Source organism: Gymnodraco acuticeps, unplaced genomic scaffold (genome assembly GCF_902827175.1).
Source record: "Gymnodraco acuticeps unplaced genomic scaffold, fGymAcu1.1, whole genome shotgun sequence".
Classification (NCBI taxonomy): Eukaryota; Metazoa; Chordata; class Actinopteri; order Perciformes; family Bathydraconidae; genus Gymnodraco; species Gymnodraco acuticeps.
In genome coordinates, this window is record NW_022990235.1 from 837,692 (window position 1) to 860,944 (window position 23,253).

Below are 23,253 nucleotides of genomic sequence, written 5' to 3' on the forward strand. Positions count from 1 at the left end.
AATTAAATAATGTGCCGAAAACATAATTAACAATGAAAATACTTACGAGTTGAAACCCTAATAAAAGTTATAATCTTTCACATGTTCCATAAGTTCAGAGCTGTAAATTCTGCTGTGTAGATTCACACACTTTACAGCCTGTTCTTGTCTCACGGGGACAGATGTTGGTGAGGGCTCAGGCTGCGGGACGCTCTTGTTCCCCCAGAGAGGCTGCAGGCTCTGCTGATGCTACAGGAAACACAGCTGCGGGACGTCAGGCGCAGCTTGAGCTCAATGCGATGCCTAGTTGGAACAAATACATCAGAGTTTTCAGCCTGAGACAGCATTTTTTTATGTTGTTGTGCTTTTTGTTTCTTTCGCAAGTATCTGTTTTGGTTGCCCCACCGGGGACAGAGGGGAGGGACAGACATCACTGGACAGATAGGTGAAACATTTGTATGATTGGTATTAAATCCTGAGGTAAACAGTTTATCATGACGTAGCACACAGCTCAAATATATCAGCCTCCGTCGGCCTATATGAAAATGAGGAATTGTGTGTGTGTGTATAGCTTCATTTTGAAAGGCTATGTGCTTACACAATGTGTTATGTTCCCATGGGTCTTTGGTCAACATTTTGATATTACTCTCAATGACAGACCTTGTAAAAAATACAAGATCTTCCACCTTTGAACACGGGGCTCGTCTCACGGCGAGTATTTCTGTGTTTGTGACATCAGTAGCTGCAGTTTGCTTGTCGGGGTCTGCAGTTGGCTCATTCTCTGTGTCAGTGTCTTCAGGCTGCACTTGGTTTGGCATTGAGTGCTGTGAAAGGGTCCTTGCACCACGAGGACAGACCCACGCAGGCTAGTCGCTTCTCATCATGTTTCATCGGGATGAACTGCTGACGATATGGCATGCACAATATACTGTTGGTTATATTTATGCATTTCCATTACTAGCTTCTCTATCCCAATTCTAAAATCCACTTTCTTTTATTCCATTTGCAGATTATTTATGTTGGTTCTCTTGTCTGATTGCTGTTTTTGTATATTTGCATTTGTACCTGCATTCAACGGAATCTAGTAACTCTCTGTTTGTGTTTGGTTGCTCCATGTCGCTCAAATGACTCACTAAATACATAAAGTGTTGTACGACGATTATGAATTAACCTTACATGGAGACTTCTTTTAGAGTTAACAGCAAGCAGTTAGCTTTGATAAAAATGTAACTTTGAATTCATGTTTAGAATAATATCTGCTATCATTAAATCCTGTGGTAGTTCTGTTGCTTTCATACCACAACAAACAAGACAAAATGAGTTTGATAGGAGTGACGCAGACATGTTATGTGTGCTCTGTATACAGATATTCAATTGTAATGAATAATGATACTGTTATTGTGTGTCAGTGCACACGTGAGATGCTTCCCTTGAAGCGTCTGAGCGGATAGCCTTGAATGTAGTTTCCCCGTAACTCTTTTCCTTGGTGTAAACGTCAGAAATATATAGACGGCATATTTCTGACCTGGTCCATGTTAAATCACAAGAAACCCATAAAGCTCACTGCCTCAGTGTAACGGCTACAGTGTGTCCACGTTCTGTTTATTGGCCGGCGTCCTGTATACCCACCCTGCCTGCCACCTGACAGAATTACACTCTCAGCTCCACGAAGGTTATGCCAAACTGTCCTTGTTAAAATCACTAGCAGCACATTGAGTTATTGTGGGCTCTGCTGGGGTTTGCATTACTTATCTAACGATAAACAGATTAAATAGATCCCACTTTAATTATAAGCCCAATAGTACATTGGCTTGCAATCTGTATGTCCTCCAGTAAGCAGATGAGTTGCAAGTTTAGTTTGTTTTTGTGTTTATATTGCTGCGTGAAATAACTGAACGCTAGACTGTCTAAGGTTTCTCGTTCCAGTAGGCTTTTTATTTTTAATGTGTGACACTGCATGTTGTTTTGTTTGCCTCTTCATCGGGGCTGGCAGTTTGAAGCCATTAATGCTTTTTCAGTCTTGAACGAGCTGCTGGAAATAAGGAAAAGTTTGAGGCACTTTAAGCCATTTTGGAGGTATTGTTCATTGATGGTCTATTGTTTTATTCATTTATGAACTCATACATATCTACCAGAGCTGCCATCCTGACAGGAGAGGAAAAAAGGAATGACAGCAGGTTGGCATTCATTTTAGATTTATAACCCCCCTGCCATGACCCCCATTTCCTGCATTGATGTCCTGGGGAAATGTCATGTCAGATTCATGTTGGTTCGAAGTGATGGACAAGAGAGAGACGCCTCCATGCACAACACAGAAACACACTCTTGTACTCATGACGACATAAACTTCCCTGTCAGTCTTTGTTTGTTTTTGTTTTGTCACATCCTCGAGAGGACCAGTGAATCAGTTTCCGATCTAATTCCTTTCCCGCTGTGGCTTTTTCTCAGTTTCTGCTAAAAATGCCATCACGGAAAATCTCAATCTGTAGGATACTCAAAGGACGGTTTATGCTTCTAGGAAGATTAAAAAGGATTATGTAATTGCACGTTATGGAGGAGGTTCAGGGCCTTTAAGTAGATACAGATTAATCAACCAAGGTTGTTTTTGTTGCTCTTTTGTACATTTATAATGTTTTTAATTTGTGTTTTTTTATTTTTATCTTTAGTTGATCATCTTTTATTGTTAATTTCTCCAGTTTTTGAGGTCTTCTTTTACTCAGTGTTAGTCTTTTGAGTACCCTTTAGCCATAAAAAAGGCTGAATAAACTTGACTTAATTACTGAAATATTGGAAATACAGCTTTGCCTGCCTAAATTCAGCTTAACGAATTATACTTGATGTATTAAGTATTGAGTTTATTACAAACTGTAATGGAGAGAATGATACCATACCTCCAGACAATGTAAATCCCCCAAAAATCTGCAGAGTATTTTTGGGTTCCCGTTGATGCGTCCATCCATTGGCGTGACAGCAGCTCCCGTTCAGGCTGTCCCCCCTGGCCGGTCCGTCAGACGGTGTGCAGCAGGAGAGTGGAGGAGCATGTTTTCTCTGCCAGTCTGTCAGTGTTGGTCTATCTCAGTGTGTGGGAGCGGCCTTTGACCCGCTGCAGAGAGGCGTGTAGTGATGAGGCGGAGAGCCTGCTGAGCCTGTCGCACTCCTATCATTAGCATGGAGAGTCACGCTCCCCCTCTGCACCAACCATTGTTTTCCACTGTTTCTGTCCTTGAGAGGAAACATGCTTCGCCCTCAACAGACCACATTTGCTCCTTCTGAATTATGCAGCTAAGGATTCAAGTTTGACTGTTTTTGTTCCTATAAGGAAGAGATAGTTAAATTCTTGTGTATTTTTCCTGTCAATAAAGCTCAATTCTGGCCTTTATTTCAGCCTCGTAGCTGAGGGATGTTTTTTTTCTATTATCCCCGCTAAGCTGACAGCTCCATTTGGTGGATTTTTGCCGCAGTCGGTGTTCAGGGGAGTGACACATAGGTTACATGAGCAGCGAGCAGCAAGCAGCAGCAGGGGATGCCTAACAAGGGTTTGATATAAATTAGGCTTGTCCCAAGTTATTCCCTTTTGTCTCAATTTCCCATAAGGAAAGGATAAGGACGCCGTTCTTTGTAGAAATCAAATATTGTCCTTTAACAGGCTTTTGTCGGATGTCTGAGTAATTTGCAGCTGCCCTGTAACCGTTTGTATTTTAGCGTAAAAAATTGTGTTTTACATCTTTGGAAACTGACCAGATAAACTTTGAATATAACGTATTTTCTTCCTTTCCATTTTAACGTCTATTTTGTTCTTGTTCTGTCTGGTTTCTCAACCTACCACCTTTATTCTTGTACAGAAATCCGTTTTTCTTTTAGTTTTTTTCATTAGATTTTTTTAAATCACATTTTATATAGTGATTCGGCTGCACTATTTCTTACTGCTCTTAATATTTTTCATCTTTCTAAAGCATTTTGACTTGCCTTGTGTTGAATTTTGCTATACAAATAAACTTGCCTTGATGCTGCAGTGGTTCTGATTCAGTCACTTTGACAAAGGTCAGGTCTGTAATGCAATGTAATCCAGTTTCCTTTTGTCTTTTTTTATTGTAATAAGAGAGGTCATTTATTTCCCTACACACCTGGTGATGATTACTTTCATGCTCTATAATGTCACATGACACATGTCCCATTACAAATTCAAGTGAGTGAGACACTGACTTTGAAACATTTCATTCCTCATTATTTACTTAGTATGAAAACATGGACCTAGTGCAGATTAACAAAGTGTAGAGCTGTTCCCTGAGTCTCGTACTTGTACATTTGTATAAACAAGTCTCTACTTAAGGGAATCTGCTGAACCACTTCCGTCCTAAAACCTAAATCCCCCCCCCCCCCCCCCCCCCCCCCCCGCTGAGCCTGGATCAGCCCTGGGGAGGCTCGGAGGTGGCTGAGTGCTGCAGGTTGCCAGCGTGTGCCTGACGAGAGATGAGACCCAGTTTTCTCTAACACAGCCAAACATCTCCGGAGATTTTATTTGATCTCTTTCATATCTCACGCTCCATCTGCCGTGCTTGTTTTGTAGCTGAGAGTCTTTGCTGCCATTTATCAGTGCAAAGAGAGCTGTTTCACAAATAATACATCTTGAATAAACAGAATATAATTGGTTAATCTTTTAGCATTATTGGTATGGAACTGTAAGGGTTTTTAAAAATATTTTTTGAGGTAATTCATTTGTATTCTGCTGTTCTCTAACATTGAGCTCCAGTCCCTGGTTACTGACCTGTTGTTTGTTGTGCTGCAGAGGGAGATGAAGGAGCAGCTGGCCACCCTGCAGGACAGTGAGAAGGGGCACACTGAGGCCCTGCAGCTCCTGCAAAGACAACTCACTGAGACCAAGGTACTGAAACATATCTGCTTTTTAAAAACAAATAATTCTCATTTTTAGATATATGCTCCAGCAGCAATCATTCAGCTGCATATGGCTGCAACTAAAATAGTTTGCGCTATCTTGTTTATTGAAATGTCAGAAATAGTGAAAGATTGCTATTATGGTTTCCCAAAGACTAAGGCGAAGTCATGCTTTATCCCACCAACAGATAAAAGTATTCGGTAAAACCGAAAAGCAGCAAATACAGTCTACAGCTGAAACATCAATGAATCGCTATCAACAAGATTGGTTATTTTCTAGTATTATGTCACTTTATAAGCAGAAATACTTCCAAGTTCAAACTGTTTAATTGTGACCGCTGTTGCATTTTTCACTTAATTAATATTAAAAAGAAAATATTTGTAACCCTCGAACCTACTGGTGGACACCGGTGGTCAGGGAAGCTGTCCGACTGAAGAAGGAGGCATTCAGAGATATGTTATCCTGGGGGAGTCCCGAGGCAGTTGCAAGGTACCGACAGGCCCAAAGGGCAGCAGCCTCAGCCGTGGCCGAGGCAAAGCAGCGGGTGTGGGAAAAGTTCGGAGAAGCCATGGAAAAGGACTTTCGGGCGGCACCAAAGTTGTTCTGGAAAACTCCCACCTCAAGAGGGGGAAGCAGGGAACCATCCAAGCTGTGTACAGTAACGGCCCAAGTTGCTGCCGGAGCCTGAGAAACTCCACCGGCGGTCATACGATGGCTTAAGATGCCCTCACAAATGGCCCGATGTTGCTACGATCACAGCCGAATTTGAACATTTCCTTTATCGTGTGTCCATCGGGTTGTTTTATTGCACAACAAAATCATGTAAACATATTATGTAAATAACCCAATTTGTGTTCTGTGAAACTAAAAAGGATATAATATATTATTTTGAAGGACAGTTGACAGGAAGTTGTTGTTGCTATGGAAACAACATTACGGAGAAAACTTAATATTTTCTACATATAAAGACGGATAAAGTAAAGAACAAAGTCTGAAGATATCAGTACAGTATCATAGTACTGTAACATAATTGTTTTTGGTACTTTCATTGCAGTTGTATGTCTTAAATGTAATGTAAATGTTGCCTTCGTGTGTGGTTCGGGGCCATCTTCGTGCGAAATTCACAATTCCATATTCGTGTGTCCATCGGGTGTCAATTTCGGGACAGTGTGACAGGGGCTTTAGGGATAAGGTGAGAAGTTCAGTCATCCGGGAGGGACTCGGAGTTGAACCGCTCCTCCTTCGCATCAAAAGGAGTCCAGGCAGGCACGTCCAGCTGGGACGTCCAGCTGGGAGGAGACCGAGGGGTAGACCTAGGACCAGGTGGAGGGATTATATCTCTTCGCTGGCCTGGGAGCGCCTTGGGATCCCCCAGTCAGAGCTGGTTGATGTGGCCAGGGAAAGGAAAGTTTGGGGCTCTCTGCTGGAACTGTTACCTCCGCGACCCGACCACGGATAAGCGGGAGAAGATGGATGGGTTTTCGGACAAAATAATTAAAAAAATGTAATAAAATGAAGAAACAAGAAAATAATTGGTAAAACTTATTTTGATTCATTTTGAATGATCAAGTAATTCATTCTACACCAACAAATGGCATCGGAAGTCAGTTGTGACCGACAGTAATTATATTTACACAAACCAGACATCCATCTATGCATCTTAAAAATCCCAATGAGACCGTAATACTTAGTAATAAAATAAATATCTCATCGAGCAGGGAATAAGGGCCAGGTCTGTTTAGCGTCTCAGTCACTGATTATCCCTCTCTTCCTCCAGACTGATTTGGACTGACTTAAATGAAATTTAATGTAAAATTGGTTTATCGAGCGGCTGTTTGATCTCGACACCTTGTTTTAATCAGAGAGCATCCTCTTGATGTGCGACTCCCTCACTTCTTTACACACCCGCACGTCTTTTCTCCCTCCTGTAGTGACATTGAAGCTATTGACCAGGGAAGGGTCGATGTCGCAGCCGTCAGCGTTACCTGTCATTTAGAAAGCACTCCTTTTTTTCTCCTGTTGTTGTTGTGCCTGCTCACGGCACTGCTTGTCTTTCCTCTGCCAGGGAGAGCCAGGCTGTCCGTTTCAGCACATCCATCCACTCACTTTCACTGCTAGATGTAGGCCTTTCAGTCGCCCCCCCCCCCCCCCCCCCCCCTCATTGGGAATGAGTTAATCTCATTAGATTTACATCCATTTGCACAGAGTGCTCTGCCTGGAATAGAGCCACATTGAGACTACATTGATCTCTGACACATTATGGCAGCTAACAATCAAACATGTCCCTGAACAAGTAGCCTGTTATTTTTCTTCTTTTATTTAACTTATGCTTTTGTTGTTAAAGAGTAGTGCACCAAACACCATTTTAATACATTCTTCTTTGTCTAACCTACATAACCCACAATGCAATTCCACTGCCGACATGCAGGTGTATTTAATTAGCAGGGACTAACTTAGCCTCGAGCCTTTAGCCTGAAGCAGAGACAAGGAGCTTCACTGGTCCTTTGAGCCTCTTTCTTTTTCACTCCACTCCTCCAGATTTTTCAAATGTTCAAACTGTAGTCTTCAGACCTAACTGACACAGACTGAAGTGACACATGAGTCAATTCATCAGATTTTGCACAGCTCCCTCTAGAGCCACAAAAGCTTTCTTAATTCGGCTTTCTCCCACATGCAGCAGTACTCTCCAAGATCTATAAAAATGACTTTGATGTTTGAATTTCCTTAAATATTGAACCGGGGTTGTGTGTGTCTTAGTTTCTGAGAAGGAATCCTTGCAACAGCCCGGCTCTCATTAAAACTGAATGTGTCCGCCTCGCACTCTAATTTGAGTCCTTGGCTGGCGTGGGGGTCTGTCTGAAGGATCGGCATTGTGTCTTATTCACATGCCCACCGGGGAATCGCTTGATAATCACATGCTTCCATGAAAGGTAGCCAGCCTCCTGTCTCCCAGGGCTGCAGACCCCCTCTCAGCGCCATCACAGCAGCAGACACGTCACTGAGAGACTGATAGCCCGCCTCCTCTTCCTCCTCCACACTGTCAGTTTGCTCTTTACTAGGTAGGAGGGCCGGGATACAGCCCACCTAAATGTCATGGCTCTCATACTTGGAGAGAAAGAGTCTTCTGAGAAGTTTCCCACAGGCAGAGTGAGAATACCTGCCTCTAGGTTCTGAGAACAGCATGAAGCCACCTGCTGTTTGACGGGGATTTATTTAACTTTTAGGCAAGTGTAATCAAACCTTAGATCTGTAGTGCCGTGAAAAGAGAGTCGGAGGCGGTGTATTAAGAATGGAGTTCCAATCTTTATTATCCATTACTTTCAGCGAGGTTAACACATGCACTGCTCTGCCTGATGAGCTAGCAGGAATGGCAGCTAAAGCTACAGGTGTTCCCCACTAAAGGGTCCGTGTGGCAACACAATAAGCAAGGTGAATTATGTCCAATAACGTGTCACCACACAAGCCCCCCCAGAATTCACACATAAACAAAATCAGCATGGCGGGGAGGAACGACACGCCGACCCCCACGACTCCTGAGCACGGGAGTCGGAAAAGTGACTCCCGCCTGTGCGGCCCCCGGAAGGGGAGGGACCGGAACAACAGGTCTTAAATCCGTGACACGGGACGAGGCCGGGGGGCGGCCCCGTCGCGGAGGTCGAGCCAGCACCACAGGCTGGTCCAAGTCCAGGTGAGCAGCCTTCACCCGGTCCACCGAGACGTGCTCGGCCTTGCCACCCAGGTCGACCACCAGGTGCTTGTCCCCGTGCTCCAAGACCCGGAAAGGCCCATCATAAGGGGGCTGCAGGGGGCCTCTGTGCGCATCGTGCCGGATGAACACGTGCTCCGCCGAGCGGAGCTCTGCGGGAACCTGGGACACCTGAGTACCGTGCTGAGTAGTAGGGATCGGAACAAAGGCCTCAGCGGCGTCACGCAGGAAAGCCCGCTGGGCCGACGCCGACCAGGGAGCCGATGCATTTGGGAGGAAATCCCCCGGAACTCTCAGCGGCTGACCGTAGACCATCTCCGCTGTAGAACACTGCAGATCTTCCTTAGGTGCGGTCCTCAGGCCCAGCATCACCCAGGGCAGCTTGTCGACCCAGTTACCGTCCGTAAGGCCGGCCTTGAGGGCCGCCTTCATGGAGCGATGAAAGCGCTCGCAGAGACCGTTAGCCTGAGGGTGGTAAGCGGTAGTCCTGTGCAGCTTAACCCCCAAACCCCCTGCCACAGCGTTCCAGAGCTCGGACGTGAACTGAGAGCCCCTGTCTGAGGAAATGTCTGACGGGGTGCCAAAACGACACACCCACGTTGCAATGAAGGCCCGGGCAACGTCTGCGGCTGATGTCGAAACGAGCGGAACCGCCTCCGGCCAACGGGTCGTCCTGTCCACCATGGTGAGGAGGTAGGAAAACCCCTGAGAGGAAGGCAACGGACCAACCAGGTCAATGTTGACGTGATCAAACCTCCTCTCAGGCACCAGGAAACGCTCCAACGGGGCCTTCGTGTGGCGGTGCACCTTAGCGCGTTGACAAGCCACGCACTCCCTGGCCCAAGTCCTCACGTCCCTTTTCAGTCCTTGCCAAACGAACTTCGCCGCTACCAAACGGACCGAAGGTTTAACGCCGGGGTGTGACAGGCCGTGCACAGCCTCGAACACAGGACGCCTCCAGCTGGCAGGGACGACAGGCCGCGCCAGGCCCGTAGAGACGTCACACAGGAGAGTAATGCCCGCGTCGCCGAACACCACGTCCTCCAAGCGCAGCCCCGCGCTCTCCACCTTCAGGGCCTGGACGCCGGGATCTGTGACCTGGTCTGCCGCCATGCGAGTATAGTCCAGGCCCAACTGGACGGCACCGATAACGACCCTGGAGAGGCAATCAGCAACCAGGTTCGACTTGCCAGCCACGTGCTTAATGTCCGTAGTGAACTCCGATATGTAGGACAGCTGCCGCTGCTGACGTGCCGACCAAGGCTCCGCCACTTTTGACATGGCGAAGGTGAGCGGCTTGTGGTCGACAAACGCCGTAAATTCACGGCCTTCCAGCATGAAACGGAAGTGCCGCACGGCCAAATAAAGTCCGAGGAGCTCCCGGTCAAAGGCGCTGTATTTGCGTTCTCTAGGCGTCAGCTGGCGGCTGAAAAAGGCGAGCGGCTGCCAAGCGCCCTCCACCCACTGCTCGTGCACTGCGCCGACCGCGTAGTCTGACGCGTCCGTGGTGATGGAGATGGGAGCCGTAGATGATGGGTGTGCCAGCAAAGCCGCCTGAGCCAACGCGGTCTTGACCTCAGCAAAAGCGCCGTCCGCCTCTGCTGTCCAGTCGATCTCCTGGACGGGGGTCTTGCCTTTCAACGCTTCATACAGCGGCCGCATGATGTGTGCGGCCCGGGCGATGAAACGGTGGTAGAAAGTCACCATCCCCAGAAACTCACGGAGCGACCGGGCTGTGAGCGGGCGAGGAAACGCCGCAACAGCCTCCACCTTCGCTGGCAGAGGTGTCGCACCGCCCTTGGTGACGCGGTGCCCCAGGAAATCGATGTCCGACACCCCGAACTGGCACTTTGCAGGATTGATGATTAATCCGTGTTCGTTGAGCCGTGTGAAAAGGGCTCGGAGGTGGGACAGGTGCTCCTGCACTGAAGCGCTGGCGACGAGTATGTCGTCGAGGTAAACAAACACAAACGGCAGGTCCCGCAGCACCGAATCCATCAGGCGCTGGAACGTCTGAGCGGCATTCTTGAGTCCAAAAGGCATCCGCAGGAACTCAAAAAGTCCAAAAGGCGTTATCACTGCTGTCTTGGGAACGTCCAGGGGGTGCATGGGCACCTGGTGGTATCCACGCACCAGGTCCACCTTGGAAAACACCCCCGTACCGGCCAGATGCGCCGAAAAGTCCTGAATGTGCGGCACCGGATAGCGGTCAGGCATAGTGGCGTCGTTGAGTCGGCGGTAATCCCCGCACGGGCGGAACCCGCCGTTCGATTTGGGAACGACGTGCAGGGGGGAAGCCCAAGGACTGTCGGAGCGGCGGACAATGCCCAGGCGCTCCATGGTTGCGAACTCCGCCCTCGCTACAGTCAGCTTAGAAGGGTTCAACCGCCGGGCCCTGGCGTAGACAGGAGGCCCCCCGGTAGTGACGTGGTGTTCCACGCCATGCTTAGTGGTAAGCGCAGAGAAGGTGGGTAGTGACAGGTCTGGAAACTCGGCCAACAGTCTGAGAAACGTGTCTGCACCTGACAGCGAGCCTGACAGCCCGTCGTACGCTGCGCTGCCAAGTGTGCACACGAGGGAAGAAAACGTTAAGGCATCAACCAAACGCCTATTCTTAACGTCCACTAAGAGTCCATGAGCACACAAAAAATCCGCTCCGAGGAGGGGAAAATAAATGTCCGCTGTCACAAAATCCCAGCTGAAACGCTGTCCTCCGATGCACAAACACATAGGCCTCACGCCGTACGTGCGAATGGGACTGCCGTTAGCCGTCGTCAATCGCGGTCCGTGCCCCCCACGGGCGACGTCTTCACTCGACGCTGGAACTACGCTCCGTTGAGCGCCCGTGTCACACAGAAACAGGCTCCCCGAAACGCTGTCGCTGACGAAGAGGAGCCTGCACGTGCCGCCGACGCTCAGAGCCACTACTGAGCGCCGGCCCCTCCGTTTCCCGGGGGTTTGTAGCTGCACGGAGCGATGCATCTCTTCGCCCTTGTCCCGAAACGTGCGTGGTAAATGCACTCTCCGGCGTCTCCACGCCGGCTAGCCACAGCCGTGTCCGGCCTCCGCCACGCTTTCTTGACTGCCGGTGGGCCGCTGAGCGTCGCGGCTAACGTCTCTGCCCCGGGCTGTTGCGTAGCCAGGAAAAAACGATCCGCTTCCTCAGCCAAAGCACGGGGCTCCGTGACAGGCGTGTTGGCCAGCGCCGTCTGTACCCGGGGAGGCAAGTGACGCAGGAAAATCTCCGTGAATAAAATACGGGGATCTTCCCCCCCTAGCAGATTTAGCATTTTCTCCATTAGCTGGGATGGCTTGCTGTCTCCTAGGCCTTGAATGTCAAGTATCTGGCGGGCCCTCTCCTTAGCAGATAAGCTAAATGTCTTAAGGAGAAGGGCCTTAATCGCCTCATATTTGCCATGATGTGGGGGGGGCTGCGATGAATCCCACCAACCTGGATGACGTGGAGCTCCCCAGCGCTGCTACCACATGGTAGTATTTTAGGTCTCCGTCACGGACCTGTCGGCAGGCGAAATGTGCCTCCACGTGTGCGAACCATGCCTCCGCGGTGTGCTCCCAGAATTCCGGCAGCTTTATGAAAACATCGCGCTCAGCCATGTTCGTTAATTTTCCGGAAACTTTCTCGGAAAAGTCAGGGTCACCAGTGTAGTGCCGTGAAAAGAGAGTCGGAGGCGGTGTATTAAGAATGGAGTTCCAATCTTTATTATCCATTACTTTCAGCGAGGTTAACACATGCACTGCTCTGCCTGATGAGCTAGCAGGAATGGCAGCTAAAGCTACAGGTGTTCCCCACTAAAGGGTCCGTGTGGCAACACAATAAGCAAGGTGAATTATGTCCAATAACGTGTCACCACAGATCACAGTTATATGTTCAGTTGCGCTGTGATTCATTCATGTTCTCTTGTTCTAAGTTGCTCTTTGATGGGCAGATTTAATTATGGATCAACACAACTCTGTAAAGTATGTATATTCACCGGTGTTCACTCTCTGTCCTAAACGGCTTGTTCGATCTCCTGCCCCCCCCCCTCTCTGTGAGCCCAGTGTGCTCTGATTGGTTGAGAAGCTGACAGGCTCATTGCTGCTCGCACACACACAGACACACACAGACACACACACTGCTGCGGGCTGCTGCAGGAGCAGACAGGCTTGGCGATACAGCGAGAACAAGCTAAACTCATCCTGAGCACACACAAACACTGTGTAAAAACAATAAGTGTGGCTTGATATTGAGTAAGAAAAAGGTTTATAACGCTGTGAGCATGGGTCTGCGGAGAGCATTTCTCCGCGATCACAACGTAGTAGCCCGAAAAACGTCATAAATACACAAACAACAATGAATACTTACAGGTTGTGGACCCGAATCTCCCGCTGGTCCAAACAAAGTAGGAACAGCATCGTTCTTCTGTGCCCTACGCTGTACATATCCGGCATGAATCGCTGAAAGGTTTGGGAAGCTTTGTTTCGTGAAAGGCTGGCAGAGGGTGCGGCCATAGCTCTGGGCGTGGCTATAGCTCTGGGCGTGGCTACTGGGTATCCCTACGTAGCGATACCCAGGAAGAAAATGAGAAATCTCCAACGAGGCGTTTTGGGGAGGCATTTTCTGTGTTAGAGTTTTACTCGCTACAGGGTGTACTTTCAGGGTTTGTGACTCTGCAGACCGTTTAGATGCATAAAAACCTTCATAACACACAAGGGGACGGGTAATAACCGGAAAAGCATGACATGGGACCTTTAAAATCAATACATTTACAGGCAGAATCAATTAATGGATGTTATCTTAATATTAACACAATTTATAGGGCTTTGTAAGCCGTTGAATTACTGACCCTTGTCTAATTAATAGTCAGGCTTTTGCAACAGAAACACTCAACAAACCCAGCTAACTACAGTACATATCTATTTCACGGCCTGTATTAACTGACTGAGGGTGTTTTCAATTTATTTAAAGGGGGCCTATCATGCAAAATGCACTTTTTGATGTCTTTTATACATAAATATGTGTCCCCGGTGTGTCAGGGAACTCACAAAGTGTCAGAAAACAAAACCCTCTCGATTTTTTTCCGTACCCAAATCTCTAAAAACGGGGGTACAACGGAGCTGATCCAGATTTGCGTCCGATATGACGTAATATCGGTAATGCAGACCCACAGCACTATCAGAAACGTTGCTATCAGAAACAATGCCCGACTGCTTTGGACATAATATGATCTTTGTTTACATTAGCAAGTATCGCTAACACTCAGAGCTAACCTGTACTGGAGAGAGTATGTGTAAAAAAGCAGGAAATAAAAACAGGAACTCACCTTATGGTAAACCCGCAAGAGAAAAAACATTTGAGCTCCATACCGTTTCAGAAATAATCCTTGATGTGGTTTGGAACATGATATGGCATTTAATCACGGCAGCATTTAGCTGAGTGTCTCGTAGAACTTTGAGCAGGCACAAGCTCCTCTTTTTTTTTGTTCAAGCTAAGAATCCAGATCAGCAGTTCTCTAACAGGGCTGAGACAGAGGGATATGAGGGATGTCTAAAATGCATGATCTGTTTGGTATTTTGAGCAAAACACTTCATAGACATGTTTTTTATATATTTTTATATATCTGAGACCCATAATATATGCCTAAAAATAGCGTAATAGGAGACCTTTAAGTAAACCACCCTTTTTTTTCAGTCCTCAGCCAAGAGTCTGCGCGCAACCATCGGCGACGCATTTGAACGCCTCCACCGCTTCCTGCGCGAGCGTCAGAAGAGCATGCTGGAGGAGCTGGAGATGGACACGGCTCGCAAGCTGGCCGACATCGAGCACAAGATCCAGCGCTACAGCCAGCAGCTGCGCGACGTCAAGGAGGGCATCCAGATCCTGCAGGAGCGCCTCAACGAGACGGGGCGACACGACTTCCTGGAGGGAGTCGCCGTCACATCTGAGAGGTGCTTCACCTGCCCTGAGTTTGATAGAGCAGTCCCAGTGTCATCACTGCAGACCGATAAGAACAAAAATGTGGTTGTAAACACATTCGCTCCAAGAAGGTTTTTATCAACTCTTAAAGTCTCGTGTGAACAGTTAAAGTTAAATATTTGCTGTTACATTTGTTATGATACCCCCCCCCACACCACACACACACACACACACACACACACACACACACACACACACACACACCTACAGCATGCCAATTGTGTGTTCTGCCAGTGTGAAACGTGAGGCTGCTTACATTTTGGAGAGAGTCAGAATATCCCTGAACAGATGGCATATTAGGCCTGAAATACACCAGCTGCAGTGTTTAATCTGCGAGGGGCACTTGAGGATGATTTCATTAAAGGGTTAAGTATATTTGAGTGAATTAATGAGTTTTACAGAATACCACAATATCTTTAAAGTAACAATATCAACAGGTTTTTGTTTTATTTAATATTACTTATCCTAGCAGAATTATATAATTTAAGCATCTGTACGTAAATATGGTGGACAAACAGCTATGATTTTCGATCAGCTCAAAACATGTTGGATTTTCACGGTTTCATTAAGTCACACTTTAGTAACAGAGACCCCACAAACCTTTTATAAAACACCGCATGAGTAAGACTTATTTTAATGTTCATTTTTTTTCATTTCTTAGGTTATTTGTGGTGCATTGTAAGACATAACGTTTCGGCATATATATATATACACATATATCCAATATATCCCTTTTTCAATATGTTGTTTTCAGGATTTTTCATGTGGAAAGCGACCCACTCAATATCTTTCCTGAACGTTGGAGTACATGTAGGGGTGATTCATGTGGAGGTTCATATTGAATGATATTGTAATGGTGTTAGACTAATATGTTCATCTCTGTTGCTGCAGATTTATGAGGCAGTCTGTCAGCTGATAATTTAAATAATGGCAGATTTCAAAGGCTCATACCACAATGAAGCATCAACTTTGTTGGTTGAACAAGAGGCAGTATTATTTGGAGGAAAGAAGCTAATTGGATTAAGACAGTTATTGATCTGGTTTTTTATTTATTTTTTGTCCCGCCAGGATTAAAGGGAAGATACATGAGACCAATCTGACGTATGAAGATTTCCCGACATCAAAGTACATGGGGCCCTTACAGTACACGATATGGAAGTCGCTTTTCCAAGATATCTCACCAGGTATGTGAACAAAACTGGAACAAATGTACATACAGTAAGCTAACTCATTAACATGTTTTATCTCTTCTGTTAAATCCGGGGGGGGGGGGGGTTGTGTTTGTGTTTATACTGTTATGATGCGGTTGCACAGTTGCCAATTTAAACCACTAACAATTGTTGTTTAGCCAGCTTTAGAGTGTGGTGGCACTTCAAATGTGGAAACAGAATCAAACCATTCAGCTGTCTTTGTGTTATTTTATTTCTTCCAAGAAAGGTCAGTCAGCCTTACAGAGAGCGTACTGTCAGCAGAGTGGAAGACGTAGACCAGAGTTTGCGTTTCATATTCAAACACAGAGAGGAGAAAGGAGGGGTTAAGGTTGGTGATAATAAAAGGCGCATTCTGGAAGTTAGGGAGGGAATATCAGGATGTTCTCAGTTCAGCTGAAGTTGAAGGTCATACTGTTGGTGCACAACATCACAACAAATCTTCTTAATAAGGACCTTTCCCAAGCTTAGATAAGAGGTGAAAGCCAGTCAATGGAAATACACATTAGCAAGTAAGAATAACACAATGGTATTATTAAAGTCAGTAGGTGAGTTAAATACTTTTCTGTTACAAGAGCTGCTGGTAGGATGTTTTTTTTTGCCTTTGGACAGAGGAATTACAAAAGCTCTTTTCAGTCTTTATGCTAAGCTAACTATCTTATTGCTTATTATTTAATTTAACAATCATATGAGAGATTGGTATCAGTCTTTTAATCTAATGCTACTATATATATAAACAACCATATTTCTAAAATGTATTACTGCTCCTTTATTTGATTATCTAATGTTCCTTCAGTAGCTGATGTCTGACTCAAAAACAGAGTGCAGACGATATGTTCTGACCTGAATTTGGATTGCTGGGATGCTTTTGGCTTTGTTTTGCCTCCTTGGATGAGATATGGTGTTGGACCTGAAGGGCGGAGATGCCTCTCTGTGTTTGACAGCACTGAGAGGAGCTCCCCTCCCTCTGCCCTGCAGCCATCGCTCACTCAGAGGAGATTATTGAAAATAATGTTCGGAGGAATTGTTCACTCCCTCAATCACTTCTCCCATTTCTGCCTGCTGAGGGGAGGCCAGGCCGGGTTTTTGTTGGCCTCCCTTGACTGGCTGCCAAATAGAACAATTGGTTACGATCCATCACCAGCAGTTGCCAGGCATAAAATAAAGACATTCCTCCCATCATCCCTCATCACTCGCTGGCACTGATGGGTTAGTGGGAATAACTACCCGACACTGTCCTTTTTTTCCACCCCTCTCATGTTCAGCAGGAAAAATGGTTTCTCCACTGATGTGTGTCCGCCTGCAGGTTTCTCTGTACGACACAAAGAGGCACTCAGGTTATGAAATTGTAATGACTTGATTGTAACAAACACTGGATCTGTCATTGACAGGAGAAGGCATTGTCTTGTCCGCTGGCCGGGCGCCAGACATTTCACCTCCTTTTATCCCGGCTGATATAAATATAGATGAACTGAAAGAAATGTCTGAGAGCAAAGAGAACAAGCCGTTATTGTTCAGCCTGATATGGTTCCCTAATAAGCAGACATGGCTGCAGATAATCCTTTCCTAAAACCCCAAACTACACAGAGAAACAGCTCCTACGGGCCTGTGGAGCGAGTGGCTCCTCCCATCGCTGTAATTACTGCTTCACTGTATTGTTTGCACTCAGACTGTGGTCTGATATTGCTCAAATCAAGCTTCCCCATCAGACTATGGGGAGCTTTAGACTTTGAAGAGTCTAGTTCATGCATGAAGGTAAAAACAGATTGTAAAAAATGTATCCAATGCACTCGTTGCTCTTTAGTCTGAAATAAAAGTTGAGTAGCAGTTTGTGTGCACGGTATAATAACAAGCCATCAGAACTCTTTAACCACAGGGCATGGCTTTAATCACCTTATCTCACTCTGGCAGTGCTGATATTTTACATTATGTAATGTCTCCACCAGGTTATTTGTCTTAATGTGTCAGCTCATCCAAATTATAAAAAATATCTAGCAGTGTCTTGGCATTGAAATCATTTTGGTTTTACAGTATATGTCCAGGTTTCGAAAGAATTAGCTTAAAGTTTCCACCACACAACGGGTGCCTCCACAGCAAAACATTGGAGGTCCATTAAACAACTTAAAGTGGACCTATTATGCTATATTTGACAAATATATTGTAGTGCCATACCTATACAAAACATGTCTGTGAAGTGTTTTTTGCTTAAAATACCAAACAGATCACCCATTGTAGCCATGCCTCATACTGCTCATACCCCTCTATTACAGCCCTGTTCCAAACAGGCTGATTCTGCTTTAAATGGAACGGCTGCTGCTAGCCACGCCCCTTTGTAGTGTCACGCAGCTTTCCCCGAGAAACTGCATTGTTTCTGACACAGCACATAGCTTGACATGTTCTTTATTAAGTGTTTACCGCTAGAACAGTGCCATTATATTTATTATATATAAGAACTTTACTCTAAGTGCCTCCTGCAGACATCCTGCTAAATACACAGACACACAGCTGCGAGAGCCGATTCAGCTATACGGAGACGATTGGTTGGGACGTGTCAAGCGTGCCGGAGACGTTAGGTTGGGACGTGTCATGCGTGCCGGAGACGTTAGGTTGGGACATGTCACGTGTGCCGGAGACGATAGGTTGGGACGTGTCACGTGTGCCGGAGACGATAGGTTAGGACGTGTCACGTGTGCAGGATGTCGCCAATGACGTAATAGGAGCGAAAATTCTGGATCTGCTTGTTAGCACCCCCGTTTTTTTTAGAGATGTGGGTACGGAGGAAAAGAGAGAGGGTTTTGTTTTCTGACACTTTGTGAGTTCCCTGACACACCGGGGACACATATTTATGTATAAAAGACATCAAAAAGTGCATTTTGCATAATAGGTTCCCTTTAAACAACTAATACGGAGGAAATATTTTCTTAATACAAACATTATTCCGATGAAAACTGTCCACAGTATGGAGAGCTGCCACAGTTACCTGGACATTGTTTTTGGAAAGATGCTATACTGATTATTTTTGTCATTTTCATGTAATTTGTACAAGTGTCCTATAGCAAACAGGTTTCAAGCGTTTACCATGTAAATGTAATATCCAAGTATAATTGTGTCTGCGGACCATTGTTGCTTGTTATCCCCTCTTGCTCTCCCCCCGTCTTTGCTGTCTCTCTCTAATGTCAAAACTGTCTAAGAAATGCCATAAAAGAAATGTATCAGTGCTTCGGGGCGCCACGAAATAAATGTCATAAACCTCCACTGTGGTAATGGGATTTAAAATCTGGGAGGACAGGATGGTTGACTCAGCAAAATGTAATGGACACAAATAGTTTAGAGCAGGGGTACTCAAACTTTTTTTTTTAAAGGTCCACTTGTGAATTTTATACAAGGTCAATGGTCCGGATCAATGCCAGTAAAGTAAAAGGAAATTAAGAAGCAGTTTGCACTATGCATGGGGCCCCCTTAAGGGGGTTTCCCGACATGTCGTTGCAGTAAATTAAAGGGTCTTTCATGTTGTCGTTGCTGTGGACCCTCTTAATCTTTTTTTTTAAAATGTTTACGTTTATTCTGATTTGTTTTGTGTTTGTATCTTTTATTTTAATTTATTTATTTATTTTATGTTTTGTGAGCTGAGCTGTGTGGTTTTATATTGTATGTATCTCTCTGTACAGCACTTTGGTCAGGAGGTTTTAAAGTGCTATATAAATAAAGTTGGATTGGATTGGATGAATCTACTTTATTTGGGGGCCCCCTGCTGTTCCAAGCACTTGCCTGTCGGTAAACGGCGCCCCTGTATACACACACACATTCAATACATATGGCTTGAACTAGTGGGAGAAATGGCACTGTTTGTCTGGAGCCAATGCCTTGAACCTCGGCAAAAATGGCATTAGAAAGTCAAGGTAAACTTGCGGTTAACTTAAATGCATGTCACGCTCGCGCACACAAGTAAATATATATGCACGTTCATTCTCACAACGCGTCAGATACAAGAAAATATACATTAAAGGGGAGCTATCATGCAAAATGCACTTTGTGATGTCTTTTATACATAAATATGTGTCCCCGGTGCGTCGGGGAACTCACGCAGCGTCAGAAAATAAAACCCTCTCTCTTTTCCTCCGTACCCAAATCTTTTAAAAACAGGGGTACAAGGGGCAGATACAGATTTGCTGCCGATCTAACGTCAAATCGGCAGCGGACCCACAGAAAGTTGCTATCAGAAACAATGCCTGACGCGTTTTGAACGTGTTTTGGACGTAATCTCGTCTTTGTTTACATTAGCAAGCCTCACTAACACTCAGAGCTAACCTGTACTGTAGAGCACATGTGTTTAAAAAGCAGGAAATCAAAAAAGGAACTCACCTTGTGATAAACCTGCAAGAGAAAAAGCATTTGAGCTCCATACTGTTTCAGAAATAATCTTTGATGTGGTTTAGAACAGGATGGCGTTTTATCACAGCAGAATTTAACTTTATCTCCGGTAGAATTCTGATCAGGCATTAGCTCCGCCTCCTCTGTTCTTTTTTTTTCAAGCTAAGGACCCAACATCCGAGTTTCGGGTTTCTCTAACAGGGCTGCAAAAGAGGGGTATGAGCAGTATGGCTTAAATGGGTGAACTGTTTGGTGTTTTAAGCAAAAAACTTCACAGACATGTTTTGTATAGTTAAGACCCTACAATATATTTTTTCCAATATAGCCTAATAGGTCCACTTTAATTTACATCAGAATCAGAATTTTCTTTTTTTGAATAATTTTTTTTCTTTTTATAATTTTTAATTTTTTATAATAGGACACAGGGTTTGGTCCGGATTGATTTGCAGTTCGGTCCGGATCCGGACCTTGGTCCGGAGTTTGAGAAGCCCTGGTTTAGAGGGTTGATAAGGAATCAGCATTATCGAAATAATAATATTTCCCAATGTAGTCCTTGTGGATTGTTTTTTGATAAAATAGAAGTGCATCTGTTCCATGAGTCAGCAAAGTAAAGGACGCCAATTACACTTTCTGTGTGGATCACCCTTAAAGGCAGAAACACATACTTTTCAGTGCCCTCCTGGACAAAACATAACATTTTCAGTATGTATTTTCCAACCAGACGTACATTTGTTTTTAATCTGCGGCCTGTGATAAAACCTCCTCAGTGTGAGCGTCTCAAATATCAGTTCATAAACTTGACCTCACCTCTCCTGTAAAGTGCCTGAGCAGCCTGGATATATTTACTCACTACCTCAGCATAAAACTGTTCACACAGCGTTTGCTATGATAAAGAAAAATGAGGCTCTAAAAATAACACTGCAGTTCTCGCTTTTCTGTTTGTCCAAGCTGAGTCATAACATATCGATGTGTTTGCTTTGTTTTTTTCATACTTACTTATTACCACGACTGTCCTGTTTATCTGGGATGTTATCTTCCGTAACTGAATATTAAATTGTCGTGTCAAATTATCATATAATCATTTAAAACCTATAGTCTTATACTCTGATTGCCTTTTACACTGTTCAATTGTATTTTTAGTCTTGTATGTCTTGTATGTGTTAAGGATTTACATTTCAGGAGGGCTAAAGGAAGTGTAAAAGAGGGATATGCAAATGTTAAGGACAAGGGGGTTTAATGGTGGGGTGTATGACCAGTTGGCTGATTCCTTTCATGAGTATATAGTGGGGCTGTAAGCTGTGTTCGGGGTGCAGAACTTATTTTTGCCTCTGAGAATGAAGTTGCTCTGTTCCTGCATTTGAGATCGATTTCACTTGCATATGGACTTTCTTTATTACTTTATTAAATATAACAAAAGACAAACTTTGTCCATTAATCATTTATCAGTTTCTCTTAAAGTGGATGTTGCATAATAATGCAACATCCACTTTTTCACGTCTTTTATACTAGGGATGCCAGCAATTTTTCGAATATTCGTTACAGTCTCCATAATCGAAAATTATTTATTAAAATTCGATTTTATTTATATATATTTTTATTATTATTTATGTTTTTCTTTTTTGTCCTGGCTTAGTTTCAACCAAAATATAGACTAATGCTAATAATAGTAATAGTATTAATAATTGTAAATGGTAATTGGTCTCACCACCAGTTTGTTTTACTGTAAACTTGGACCCCTGCCCCCCCCCCCCCCTTCTCCGTCACACCCTGCGATTGCTTTATTGGCGATATACAGAACAGTGAGAACAACACAACTAAAGATGAACAAAGCGGTACGTTCAAAGAAAAGTTCCTCGTGGAACTACTTCGAACTGACAAGTGCAAATGACTGCGGCGAAGAATAATCGATTAATATTCGCCAGGGCTGTCCGATTTTGTCCTGATCCATTTATATAAAAACCTGTCTGAAAATGAGCTGATCAGATTTTGGCCACTTTGTGATGTCATAACGATTTTTTGGCTTGTGTAACCATTAGCCAATCAGCAACCAAGGTAACACCCGCCCACTTTATCACCTGAATCTCCTCCTAGAGCCCCATTGTGTTCTTTTTAACCAAATATCTCTCAGAGGGGCGTGGGGAGTGGCTCCTTATTTTCATCTAAAGTAACAGACAGAGAATCAGCACTTTTGAGAGGGGATTATGGGATGCTGCAATGGGTGATCTGTTTGGTATTTCGAGCCAAACACTTAAGAGACATGTATATATCTGAGACCTATTATATATTGATGAAAAACAGTATAATAGGGGACCTTTAAACATTTCCTCCACAGAAATAAATGCAGATTCTTGGTGCTAAAACTATCTCTGCTATTCTCTTGTCCTCCTCAGTGCCAGCAGCGTTGACCCTCGACCCGATCACAGCCCACCAAAGACTGATCCTCTCAGACGACTGTACCATAGTGGCCTACGGGAACCTCCACCCGCAGCCCCTGCAGGACTCCCCGCGGCGCTTTGACGTTGAGGTATCCGTTCTGGGCGCAGAGGGCTTCGTGTCGGGGGTGCACTACTGGGAGGTGATGGTGTCGGAGAAGACCCAGTGGATGATCGGCGTGGCCCACGAGACAGTCAGCCGCAAGGGCAGCATCCAGATCCAGCCCAGCCGCGGCTTCTACTGCATCGTCATGCACGACGGCAACCAGTACAGCGCCTGCACCGAGCCGTGGACCCGCCTCAACGTCAAGAGCAAGCTGGAGAAGGTGGGGGTGTACCTGGACTACCACAAAGGCCTGCTCATCTTCTACAATGCAGACGACATGTCCTGGCTCTACACCTACCGGGAGAAATTCCCCGCCAAGGTCTTCCCCTACTTCAGCCCGGGCCAGAGCCACGCCAACGGCAAGAACGTGCAGCCGCTGCGCATCAACACTGTGCGCCTCTAAGAGCTGACGCATCTGTGGTCCTGAGAGATCATTCACAGGACTTGTGGAGGTTTCAAAAAGATATTCAGTTTTAAAAAGTGTTTAATAAGGTGTTTGAAATGTTTTTTTCTTTCAGTTCAGTTCAGAGTTGTGTTCGATGTTGCTCTTAAAGTCCTGCGCTGTTATTTTTGTGTCACTTGA

The 23,253-nt window shown here is 45.3% G+C and overlaps 1 protein-coding gene across 2 annotated transcripts in view; it reads left to right on the forward strand.

The window, feature by feature from the left end:
- Positions 1-23,253, forward strand: part of trim62.1 (tripartite motif containing 62, tandem duplicate 1) — a gene marked incomplete at its 3' end in the record, with an annotated part of 43,484 nt that extends 20,231 nt beyond the window's left edge. Inside the window, 4 exon segments of one of the 2 annotated variants that reach the window (XM_034218962.1) lie at positions 4,766-4,861; positions 14,269-14,624; positions 15,622-15,737; positions 22,523-23,253. In XM_034218962.1, the coding sequence (XP_034074853.1) occupies positions 4,766-4,861; positions 14,269-14,624; positions 15,622-15,737; positions 22,523-23,073 (1,119 nt within the window). 2 annotated transcript variants of the gene reach the window in all.